Source organism: Telmatherina bonti, assembly GCF_933228915.1.
Source record: "Telmatherina bonti genome assembly, chromosome: 3".
NCBI classification, from domain to species: Eukaryota; Metazoa; Chordata; class Actinopteri; order Atheriniformes; family Telmatherinidae; genus Telmatherina; species Telmatherina bonti.
This window is the reverse complement of record NC_136621.1, coordinates 9,447,194-9,460,152: the sequence shown is the minus strand read 5'-3', so window position 1 is coordinate 9,460,152 and position 12,959 is coordinate 9,447,194. Positions and strand designations below refer to the sequence as shown.

The 12,959-nt window shown below is 36.4% G+C and overlaps 1 protein-coding gene across 1 annotated transcript in view; it reads left to right on the top strand.

Annotated features, from left to right (window-relative positions):
* The window catches only part of dnah6 (dynein, axonemal, heavy chain 6), a gene marked incomplete at both ends in the record, with an annotated part of 62,088 nt that extends 50,354 nt beyond the window's left edge, over positions 1-11,734 (top strand). The window contains 15 exons of the mRNA XM_079265101.1: positions 150-316; positions 662-852; positions 957-1,117; positions 1,642-1,730; positions 2,446-2,592; positions 3,086-3,224; positions 6,354-6,473; positions 6,655-6,776; positions 7,018-7,147; positions 7,295-7,422; positions 7,612-7,797; positions 8,968-9,040; positions 10,646-10,797; positions 11,054-11,276; positions 11,631-11,734. Of these exons, the coding sequence (XP_079121227.1) occupies positions 150-316; positions 662-852; positions 957-1,117; positions 1,642-1,730; positions 2,446-2,592; positions 3,086-3,224; positions 6,354-6,473; positions 6,655-6,776; positions 7,018-7,147; positions 7,295-7,422; positions 7,612-7,797; positions 8,968-9,040; positions 10,646-10,797; positions 11,054-11,276; positions 11,631-11,734 (2,132 nt within the window). The remainder of the gene's footprint in view (positions 1-149; positions 317-661; positions 853-956; positions 1,118-1,641; positions 1,731-2,445; positions 2,593-3,085; positions 3,225-6,353; positions 6,474-6,654; positions 6,777-7,017; positions 7,148-7,294; positions 7,423-7,611; positions 7,798-8,967; positions 9,041-10,645; positions 10,798-11,053; positions 11,277-11,630) is intronic.
* Positions 11,735-12,959: the final 1,225 nt, after the last annotated feature.

Genomic DNA, 12,959 nt, shown 5'->3' with positions numbered 1-12,959 from the left:
CTGCAGTTAATGAAGAGTTAGCTTATTCACTGCATCAAGCAGAATAATTCTGCTATCATCGTTTTACTACACACTGTATGAATAATTATCAAAACAAGTTGGAAAATTTCTACCAGATTTTTTTTGCATTGAGTGAACCTCTCCTTCAGGTCGTTTCCAAGCATCCATTAATCCTGAGATCTGGGAAGGCTATGTGTCAGACCTGGCTCCTGTCTGGAAGTCCAAAGAGAAGAAACAGCAAATAAAAGGTTACTGGAATGAGAGACTGGGGACCTTCCAAAAGCTAATTCTTATTAAAAGCTTCATGGAAGAGAAGGTGAGCTGAGATGAAGTCTGTGAAAAGATGTTGGATTAAGGTTTTGGAAGTTTTTATTTGTTCCTTTTTTTTTTTTTCGTCCCAAATCTGCTTAATCTGAGCAGATCTCAAACCACCAAAGTTGTTTCATAACTGTGGTTATTTATTTAACATATTTAGATTACTTCTTCAATTCAGAATCCACATGGTCTGAAAAGCTTCCCTGCCACAGCAGTGTTAAAGTTTTCTGTCCTCTTGTTTCCTTCCAGTATTCTCCACCTTCCCTTCCTTTCACTTTGGTGCAAACGTACAAATGGTCCTGTCCCGTCTGTTATTTAGTGACTTCACGCTGCCTTCCTGTTTCAGGTGGTGTTGGCAGCAACAGAGTTTGTGATTGTTACCTTGGGAAAGCAGTTTGTGGAAAACCCTCCAGTGGATCTGGCTAACCTCTACAATGACATTACCCCCTCCACCCCGCTGGTCTTCATCCTCAGCACAGGGTCTGATCCCATGGCTGCCTTCCAGCGTTTTGCAGCGGAGAGAGGATGCCTTGACAGGTAAAAGAAATAACAGAGAAATAGTTTATGAAGAAATAATTATAAAGTAGAGCCAGTGTTTACAAAGTGTTACATTGATGTTTCAACATTTGCCTGTTTGTCAGAGTGGAATCCATCTCACTGGGTCAAGGCCAGGGACCCATAGCAGAGAAGATGATACAAGCAGCGATGAAGAATGGCAACTGGGTCTTTCTGCAGAACTGCCATCTGGCTGTTTCCTGGATGTTAGCCATGGAGGAGCTCATCAAGACCTTCACCGAGCCTGGTACTACCACTGACATGAATATCACCCCATCTCACACACATCTGACAGAACTGGCTTGTTTTGCATCAGCCACATAGAATATTTTATCATGTTGTCATGTTTGCAGCACAACAAAAAAAGTGAAATCAAAATGACTTGGACAACTTCTAATTTAACTCCCCAGCAGTGGCATAGTTACAAATAATATCATCTAAAATCTTGTGTATAGGATTTAGTGACATTCAGAAAACCAGACTGGGAAAAACAACAGATTCTCCCAATTTTGTTCATAATTTACAAAAGAAAAGAAAGAAACAACCTGGAATGAACAAATATCTAAAAAAAAAGTCAATAAAAATGCATTTGAATAAAAACAAAAAAAATGAACCAGCATATCCACTCAATTGCTTAAATAAGATCTTGAAGCTTAAAAAAGCTTTAAAAAAAACCCGCTGACAAAATCAAGTTTTTATTTTAAAAGTATCAATAAACTTAATTTCTTTTATTTGTAGCTTTGTATGATGTTGTTCTGTGTTTCATTGCAGACACGTACATCCACGAGAACTTCCGTTTGTTCCTCAGTTCCATGCCAACAAAAGTTTTTCCTGTCACCGTGCTGCAGAACTCCGTCAAGGTACTCATACGCTTAAATATGGAATATCATCGTCTTCGCCAAGGAGGTTACGTTTTTACTGGTGTTTGTCTGTTTGTGTTCAAGATAACTCAAAAAGTTATGGATGGATTTAAATTATATTTACGGGAGTTGTTGGAAATGTGAAGAGAAAGAACTGATTTAATTTTGGTGGTGATCCGGATCACTGTTGGGATCCAGGTCTTGGTGGAGTTTTTTGCTCTCCGAGTGCTGTTCTAGTTAGAAGTGAATTTATTTGATGATCCAAAGATTATCTGTCAAAGATAGCTCTGCAAGCATGGATCTTTAAAACTCACCATCAAATAAGTAAAGTTTGGTGTAAAAATAGTTTTATAAATTAGCAACAGTGTTTGCTCTGAGATGCTGGGATGTATCTGGAACACTGACAGATTGCATAGCAGCTTAATCTCACTAACAGATTAAATAGATCCTGTTTCAACTGAAACCAACCAGCTTGGATGTAAAATATCTGAATATCTTCAGCATATGTCAAGAACAGCTTGTATTTCCAATCTGAAAATTATGTGCAATAATGATAAGATGACATCATAGACCACCAGCACAGATGGGAGGAATGGCCCTGAGAAAAGTTTAGTGATGTTTCTTCAGTGATAACCACTGAACCAGAGGTCTTTCTCTTTCGCTCTTTTTCTCTGTCTGTCTCTCCCTCTTCCTCGCTTTTTTAAATAACTTCCAGGTGACTAATGAGCCTCCTAAAGGCTTACGAGCCAACATGCGCCGAGCATTCACAGAAATCACCAGCAGCTTCTTTGAAGACCACGTACTGGGATGGCAGTGGAGGAAAATGGTCTTTGGGATCTGCTTTTTTCATGCAGTTGTCCAGGTCAGATTCACTCTCTCTCATTTCGTCACTCACTTCACGTGTAATCACTGTGGTTAGTTATGTTTATATATGTATATATATATATATATATATATATGTGTATGTATATATATATATGTGTATGTATATATATATATATATATATATATATATATATATATATATATATATATATATATATATATATATATATATATATATATATATATATATGTATATATATATATATATATATATATATATATATATGTATATATATGTATATATATATATATATATATATGTATATATATGTATATATATATATATATATATATATATGTATATATATATATATATATATGTATATATATGTATATATATATATATATATATATATATATGTATATATATATATATATATATATATATATATATATATATATATATATATATATATATATATATATATATATATATATATATATAAATATGTTCTGTTCCAATATCTTAGGAGCGCAAGAAATTTGGTCCTCTGGGCTGGAACATTCGCTATGAATTCAATGAGAGCGACAGAGAATGTGCTCTTCTCAACTTAAACCTCTACTGCAAAGATGGCATCGTCCCTTGGGATGCTCTGATTTATATCACTGGTAGGTGTGAATTAATTTCCATGCTGCACATGTGCATTAGTAACACACAGGAACCCTGCAGGGCAAAGCACTTTATTTATATCCTGCTGTAAACGGCATGGAAAGGGATGACCTGGCATGGCAGACAGTAGTATGGCAACAGACTGCACCTCCTCTGCTTAATGTTTGTGCATTAAAGGTCTCTTCTTTATGATCCTCGGGGATTTCAGGAAGACAGTCAGCAGCAGGGACACATGCATTAATGTTTGTAGGTGTTTCTAAGTTGCAAAAGTTGGAAAATGTACTGCCTATGCTAATGCATCTGGACATTTGTTAACAGGACTTTATTATGTTTCTGTAGCAACTGATAATGTAGTAATGTTCAGTAACTTAATGATTTTGGCCATTTTAAATGTAATAAAATCAACACTGCATTAACTCAACAGTAATATACTCTTAGCTATTATTGATGTGTAAATAAAATGATATAATCAGCTGCAGTTATTGCATTTTATAGGGATTTTATTTTTTATACTCGACCAATTAACCCATTAGGAGAGTAATAACTTGTTACTGGCCAAAAAAAATCTGTTACAGCATTGGCTGAAGACTGTGATCCCATTATCAGAAAGGTGTTTCGTTATCGACTTTATTACATTAAAAATGGCCAAAATGATTACATTTTTGGCAGATATTACATCACTGTTTGCTACAACTTTTGCTCTGAAGTTGTTATTTAAATTCAATGCAGTTGATTAGCTAATTATCACCTTTCTATTGTGTCATTCTGTAAAGCATCAGCACAATCTCCAATATGCAAAGTAAACCTGGAGATGGTCAGAAATGTAAGGACAGTTTGCTGTAATCAAGAACAAAACTGCCTCCATCTGCTTCAATGTTTCTCATGTTGTCATAGCGTTTCATAGAAACTGCACAGTTTTATCAACAACACACACTTGTATGATAAAGTGGAAACCCAAATGTGCTTACTTCGTAAAACAGGACTGTAACTCGATTTGACTCTGCAGCTGTGATGTCATGTTTGCTCGGCTCGCGCACTGAACTATAAAACTAAAATCATTTTTACATCTTATTATCATCTTTAAATCATACATGATAATGGGTGAATTTAAGTTTGATTTAATTATGGGAATTTATTCTGGTATTCCTCAGACTTCTTTAAAATGATTGCAAACATCTTTTTTTTTAATCAGTGTTCATCGTACAGTATCTCCTTCCTTTATTTGTTTCACTCATCTGGTTTCCTGTCTATCACGCCTCCGTGTGATCAGCTGAGGAGCACAGCACAACCTGATGTCTCTCGCTGTTGTTATCACATGACTGTGTTATTGTTAAATCCTCTGACAGTCCTCAAGAGGCAGAGCTACACATTGTTTAAGGAAAAGTAGTTTGGCTCAATCCAAGCATGACATTGCCTTTTTCCTCGTTGATGTGGAATATATAAAAAAAAAAACAGCCCCTGCTGGCTTCAATGTGCTTCCAGTTTACTAAAAGCTTCCAACTGAGATTTTGTGAGATTATGTGTTTTTTCTTTTGTTCTTATATAACTGAAAGTTTGATCTTGTGTTTTAGTGTCAAATATAATTTGTCATAATTTGTCTCCATCTCTTTGCTAATTTGAACATGTCTCTTGTTTAAAAATCTTCTTCTTGTTTTGACTTCCTTTTCTTGCTGGGATTTTTCTGGAGTTTCACTTTGCCATGTGATTCACTTCTCAGGAAGCTTTTGTCCTTTAAAACTAATTCCTTACAGTCTTCTTCAATCAGAATAAAGTAAAGGTCAATAGGACAGGTGATGAGATGCAGTGTGAATTTATCCTGCTGTGAAAAATGCACAAACATTTAAGAGGCCAAGAAAAAACAAAAAGCCAGATTAGTTTGACTTGAGGTTTGCTTCCTGTTGGTGTTTCATTACTTAGATTTCATTTCCAGTTTTTAATTTTAAAGTTTAGTTTGAATGATGCTCAACTGTTTACTAAACTTGTTCTGAATGTTTGTTAATCATTACCTCCGTAAAGGAGGTTATCTGGTGGTTTTAATCTGTTTGTTTATTTGTGTTCAAGATAACTCTAAAAGTTATGGACAGATTTACATGAAGTTTTAGGGACTTGTTGGAAATGTGAAAAGGAAGAACTGATTTACTTTTGGTGGTGATTTGGATCGCCGTTTGGATACAGGAATTTTTTTAAAGGTTTCTTTAACATTGTGACATAAGGCCATTTTCAACGTTTGTGCACGTAACTCCAATGAAAATGGTCGGAGCACTTTGGAAAAAAATACAGGACAAGTTTCAAACAGGTTGTAAAATAAATCGATGACTGATCCAGGTAAAGAAGTCATTCTGGATATTATGATCCAGAATATGAAAAAATAGAGGGTCTTTGGAGTTGTCATCACAGAAAGAAAACAAATGAATGTATAATCACTCAACAAACATCATTATATAGTCAAAACACTGTAGAATCTGTAGTGTGTCAACGGATTTTTTGTATTTTTAAAAGCTACAAAGCTGGAAGAAAACCATTACGGGATATGTAATTTTTGTGATTAACTACAGAACTATTTATCATAGTTCCCAGTCAGATGTTTTCATGGTGAAGGGATCAGAAAATCTTGATAAAGTAAAATAGTGATGTAGGAATAATATTATTCAACAAATCACCATGCTTCATGATACTATGATCCAGAATGTGAAAAATAGGGGGTCTTTGCAACTTTCATCATAGTAACAGAACAAATGAAGCTGTAATGGCGCAACAAAATCAGATACAATAAATGTGTTGCTAAAATAAAAAGTAATTAATATATTAATCACGCCTTGTCTATATATCGGCGTATTTCATCTGTGATGCAGAATGTGTAGTGAGAAAAAAAGGGAACATCATAAAGACAGACGGGTGAAAAATGCTAATTTGGATACAATAAATGTAGGGCCTTTATTTATTATGCATGTCACAATACGGGGAGAAGTGTGGCCCTTGGCAGAGGTTTGTGCTCTCCGATTGCTTTTCTAATTTAAGTATGGCATAGCTGTTTGAACTCAGACTGAAATGATATCAGGGATGGTCATTAAGACAGCCGCTTCTCCGTCATTAACGCAAGGTCAATGTGTGATCTTTGTGCTCCACAGGTGAGATCACATACGGAGGCAGAGTGACAGATGCCTGGGACCAGCGCTGCCTCCGAACAATCCTCAAAGGTCTTTTTTCTCCCGAGACTCTGCAGCCTGGCTACACCTACTCTTCCTCAGGTACTTTCTGTCTTGTTTGCTCCCTTTATCTCTCCTTTGCTGGATTTGAAACAGGGAGAAAATAACAAGCTCGATTTCAAGGAAAATACCATTCAGTCCAGCATGTGTGTCTGATTGCAGAGTTCTCTGTATTTTTCTTGGATTAATGACCTCCCCCCTCACACCTTCTCTTGTGTGCAAGGTATTTACTTTGCTCCAGACACTGATGAACTGGATCAATACAAGCAGTACATTGAAGGGCTCCCAATCATAGATGATCCGGAGGTGTTTGGCATGCATGAGAACGCCAGCCTGGCTTTCCAGGTTAGGATAATATTTAAAAAGCACAAAATCCAAAAACACCTGTAAAACCTGTTAACCTTTATTTATTTATGACTGACTGTTAAATTTACAGTAATTTTATGTCTTGAATGTTTCACTTTGTCTTATCAAGAAACTAATTTACCCTTCTTCTTTGTTTTTTTCATGTTAAACTTCTCATGGTTTGAGAACATGAGGCTTTAAGTCAAATGGAAAAATTCTGTATGTATATTTGTCTTCACAGCGGCAAGAAACCATGACCTTAATAAACAACATACTGGATGTCAATCCTCGTTCTTCAGCATGTCATGGAGCTAAAAGTAACGATGACATCGTCAGCGAGCTCGCAAAATCTATTCTGGCGAAGCTACCTGGTACATACAAACCCCGAAATAACAAAATACACATATTTTATTATAGTGACAAACTATAAAACATAAGCTTAGTGCCAAACTCTTCCTAACTGCACCTGCTTGGCTTTATGATTGTGTCTTTGTCTCTTTGCTCGTCCACTTCATCAGAGCATCTTGACATGGAAGCAGCAGTAGAAGAACTATTTGTTCGAGAAAGAAATGGCCGCATGAACTCCCTCACAACTGTTTTGGGTCAAGAAGTAGCTCGATTCAACAACTTGCTGAAAGTTCTGAGGGTAACACACGTGTGCAGGAACACATACAGCTCGTTGTTTTATGGCAATTTCACAAGTTTCTTTTCTCCATATAAAGCAAAAAAGTTGAACAAACAGTTTTTACCTGAAGAAAAAAAGTTTGTATAAAAGCAATTTTTACCCCTCTTTCATTGTAAGCTTATGTGGGATTTTAATTAATTTTTTCCCCAGATGTCTCTCATCACTCTGCTGAAGGCGATCGCAGGTCTGGTTGTGATGTCAGAGGAAATGGATCAAATTTATACCAGTTTCTTGAACAACCAAGTTCCCACCAACTGGACGAACTCTGCCTACCCCTCCCTGAAACCTCTGGCTTCCTGGGTCCGAGACCTGAGCCTCAGAACCGCCTTCATCCAGGTTTGGAGAACAGCACAGATACTTCCACACAAACAGATTCACATGTTTAGTCCCTGACAATGAACTCTGAATTTTATGAAAATGAAGTTTTCCATGTAGTTTTCTAAATCTTTTACTCTTATGAGAACAAATGAGGAGGAAAACCGTTGCATCAAAGATCTTTTCTAGCTGCTACTCTGAGCTTTTGGGGAAGATGCTGGCTGCTTCTTTTCAGGAAACTTGGAAACTTGTCACCAAGTAACTGAAGGAGAACCAGTTCTAGAGCAGTTCTAGAGATGCAGAGCTGTATCACACTGCGTGTATGAAAGAAAAGAGCAAAACAAGACAGAAAAGAGCATTCTATGAATACACTCAGTGGTAGGTTGCTGTTTGCTTCAGGTTGTGTGATGGCTGATTTTGCACACCTATCAGCGAGACGCAGAACTTTTTTGATGCAACACCAGCATGAAGTGTTCCCAGCATCCTCCAAGTGCGTTTCTGCTGCTCGTAGTTCATGTTCATGGTTTGATTTTAATTTAATTCAAAGAAATTCAACTAATCAGATGAGTGAAAACATGGAAAAATACACAGAATGATTCAATTTCTTCTTCTGGCTCAAGCTCTGTTTGCATCACTGATGCTCACAAACACTGATTCCCGGCTATGTATACTCATTTTGCATGCATGGATTTCTCTGTGTTTGATTCGTGTTTAGTCTCATTTAGTTACAAACAGTGGTAACACATGACCATTCTGTGTTCATCCCTGAGGCCTATAACATCACTCTGAAAGCACCCCCTCCTCCCCTTCTCTCTGTCTCCCTGTACACCCTGTCAAGCATTTGGTTCATTTACCATGACTTCAGCTGTTCTTCCGTAACACTGGTTTGAACATGTGTGTTGCACAATCCCTAAAATTCATCCACACACACAAAAGAAAGGAAACAAATAGTGGACACTTGCATCCGTGTATAAAGTTCTGGGTTGCAGACGAGTTAAACTGCACATTTTTGCTTCTTCAGAGGAGATTTTCACCTGACTTTCCTCCCTTTTCTCCCAGGCTTTCTCACCGTCTTACTGGAATGGGATGCATGTGATGCACAGTAGTACAATAGTGTAATGAAGACAGCATGTTAGATACATAAACTTTAATCCAACCTCCTCTCTTTCCCTCACTTGTCATCTCCTCAAGGCTTGGATCGCACGTGGTCAGCCCAAATCCTTCTGGATCTCTGGGTTCTTCTTCCCTCAAGGCTTTCTCACTGGTAAAACAGCACTAAATTATCTACATTTTTAATCATTTCATAACTGCAATATCAGTTTTCATTATCAGATAAATCACGGTGAGAAAATAACAGGATTTGTTCTTATGTAAGTATTGACATCGCCTATAAACTGATCTGAATTAATATGTAGCATTATAAATAGTTATTCATGTGTCATAGAAAATGCAGTCGATGCTCTCAGCTGAACTTCATGGATTATTTGAATAGTAAGAGTAAAATCAGTCATTTTATGAAAAGCCAGATGCTTTTACGAGCCAGTACTTAAGTCCACTCTCCATTTTGCAGAACAAATATGAAGAAGCGCTTTACTCTGCACAAGTCATTGTAACAATGTTTAGTTAGCTGCAGTTAGCTCAGCCGTGGAGGTTGTTAACAATAGTTGCTGTTAGCTTCACTATTGTGCAGGCAGCTGAATTTAATGTGTTGGTTAAAGCTGCTGCCTCATAGCAAGAAGGTCGCTGGTTTGAGCCCCGGCTAGTGAAGGATGCAAACAGTAGCCTGTATGTTCTCCTTCCCTCCCTCCCTCCCTCCCTTCCTCCCCCACACTCCAAAGACATGTTTGTTGGATCTGTTAAGTCGTGTAGAAAATTACTTTATTTTATTTTATTTCCAGAGGGAAAATTAGGATGTTGTAGTAGTTTTAATTTTTTTTTTTTTTTTTTTTTTTTTTTACTGATTTTTTTTTTTCTTTTTTAAATGAGCAATTTTTTTTTTTTACTGTTTTTTTTTTCTTTTTTAAATGAGCAATTGTAAATCATATTATCCGTGAGGGTGATGGCTGTTGACAGGAATGACTTCCTGGATCTTTCTGTTTAGCAGCTACTTGAAGAAGCATCTCACTAAACTGCTCTGTTATTTTACTAAACTGGTTTTAATGTAGAGAGTTCCAAGAATCGTCCACAGTATTCAGGTCAGGTTTCTTTATTGGGGTACAGAGGGGATTTAAAAGGCCGCAGCAGAAGCTTTTGCAGCAGATCCAGGAGCTCCAGTTCGGTCCCCGGCACAATGCTGGCCTTCTTGATATTGATTCTTTAAAGATAATATGGACAGAAACTCACCTCTATGTCCCATAATCAGATATTTTACTTCACTGTTAAACTGTCCTCTTTTTAGCGGTGGACTCATGGCTGTGACCTGTTGCTGTGAAGTAAAACATGAGGCTCACTTCAGCTTGTACTTTGATTTCAAAAGTATTTTTTGATATTTTAAATGAGATATTTTTTATTATAACTTTCTTTCACTTTTGGCCTAAGATAGAAGAATTAAATGACATAAACAGCGTCATGATGAACATGCTATTGTGCCACTAGATATCACAGCAGAAATTAATTAGTGATTAATCTGAGTTTATGAATTTTTTGCTTTAATATTAATTTGCTGTAAAACTCTAATGTAATCTAACTCTAGCTGAGATGAGAGAGACAAAGTCCACATCAAACCGTTTAGTCCTCCTTGGCTAACAGGAGTATGATATCCACGTCCGGTTTTATTCTTTAAGTCCAGTTCTGTCTTTCAGACATTTCAGTTGAAAAAATACTCAATGAAGTCATTTTTTTTTGCTGTGAATGGATTTGTGGTCTGAAGGAGTTCTGCAGAATCATGCTCGGCTTTACAATTTGCCCATCGATGAGCTCAACTTCCGCTTCAACATGGTACCGGCGTACAGAGACGAGGCAGCGGTGTTTGAGGCTCTGAGAAGTCTGCCTGGCAGTGAAAAACTGGACATGGATGAGGAGGTATCGCATATTTAAATGCTTAACATTGTTGTACTTCTATTTGCATAAAAAATCGCTGTTTTATTACTTTATATGCTTTAAATGTGTAGATTTGTAAGGGTCCAGAAACGCAGCTAACTTTTGGGAGGTGATCACAAAAGATGATTGATCTGATTGATAATTCTTTAAATAACTTTAAATGAAAACGTTGTCGATGCAAAATAAAGTCACTTAATTTGTTTCTTCACTTCTTTATCTGACTGTGTGGGAACCTCAGTTACCAGTTCCAGAGGATGGTGTACTTGTACACGGCATGTTCATGGACGCCAGTCGCTGGGACGATGTCAATATGGTGATTGATGACGCACTGCCTCGGGTGATGAACTCCATGCTGCCCGTGGTGCACTTTGAACCGCAACAGAACCCTGTGCCTGATCCTGACCTCTATCATGCTCCGCTGTACAAGACGTCTGCCAGAGCGGGGACTCTGTCCACCACAGGTACATGCTGACGTTCATACTGATAGGAATCATAATGTTTGCCTTTCAAAATAAAGCCAAAGTCCCAGGAATGAATTTTATTATTATGTTTGCATCTGATGCTTGAAAATTTTACTTTTCTCAACTCTTTATTGTAAGAAATGCAAGAAAAGTAAGATAACAAACATAAAATAAAAGTAATTCTGAAATGCACAATGTCTCCTGTTCAAGGAGAAAACATACATGGTGTACTGCTTCAGACTCATACTCTTACATGTAAAAGCTTCACAGGTTTCACACCAGATAAGCAGATTTCTGCTTTGTAAACGCTAAACAAAGCTGATTTCCTCATGTTTCATCTCTCTTTCCCTCCAGGTCACTCAACTAATTTTGTTGTGACTGTAATGCTTCCCTCCAAGCGACCCAGTGACTACTGGATATCAAAAGGTTCTGCACTCCTGTGCCAACTGGATGATTAAGGTTTTTTTTCAAGGACAAAGTTGAGTTTTAAATGTGTCAAGCTATGCACAACCTTGAACTAACTTTGTATCTTTGCTTGAATTATTAATAAAGATTTTCACAAATGTAGCTTTTGCTCAAAGTGCTTACTACACATGCAGAGTAATAAACATTTGGAAGTGAGATATCAGCTTCTTTCTTGTGCTCAGAGGCACATATAGGAATGCTTGATGGTAAACAAATGAAAAGAAGGAAGCACATGATGGCTACAAGACTTGTGTTGGTATAAAAGTAAAAGCAATGATCATCAAATCAAGAAATGTTTTGTCAACGACCCCCTTCACGCATCATAAGCCCATTTGTGTCATTTCAGTCAGGAAAAGTAAAAAGCTTAAAACAAGACGTACTGAGTGTGTAACAATACATCGATCTACATCAATATCGATCATATGGTCAATAAGCCAATTGATCAAAAATGCTAATGGTGTTCAGTAATCAAGAAATCAATCAATTATCAGTGCAATTTTATTTTGAAAAAGGCTTAATGTTGAGTTCTCCTGGCACATTGATTTTTATTTATTATTACTCTGTTATAAAAACATTTTTATTTTGATTATTTATTTATTTAAAATATCTGTGCTAAAGAAATAAAAATATGAAACTTGTTGCTTTTTCCTAAATCAGACCATGGCATGGACTCACTATTTGTTAAATAGACATAATATTGTTTCAGGATGAAACTGGTCATTTACACACACACACACACACACACACACACAAACACACTCTTAGATAAAAGTATTCTATTTTTTATTGTTTTGTTGTTTTGTTTTGGGTTTTTTTTTACTGAAGCAAAGCAATCACATAGTGGTAAATAAAGTTCCACATTTAGTAAGAGTATGAATTGTCTATTATCTTATACTAGTCAGGCCTTATCTAAGTTTATAAAAACAAGGAATTGATGTGCAGAATTATTATCATCATCATCATCAATTTATTAACAAAGTGCTTTAACAGGAGTCAAAGCTGGACAAAGTTCTGAAGATCAAAGTCAAATAAAAGGACAAAATAATGATAAAAAAAATTACAATGAGTAAAATATAGTGGAAGCAGTATAATACAACAAAATCTATTCGAGACAATAAAAACTTATTAAAATGAATTAAAAAACAAATAAAGTCAAGTCTCAGGTTGGGCTGAAGGCCAGTGAATAAATAAGTTTTAAAACAGCTTTTAAAACGTAGT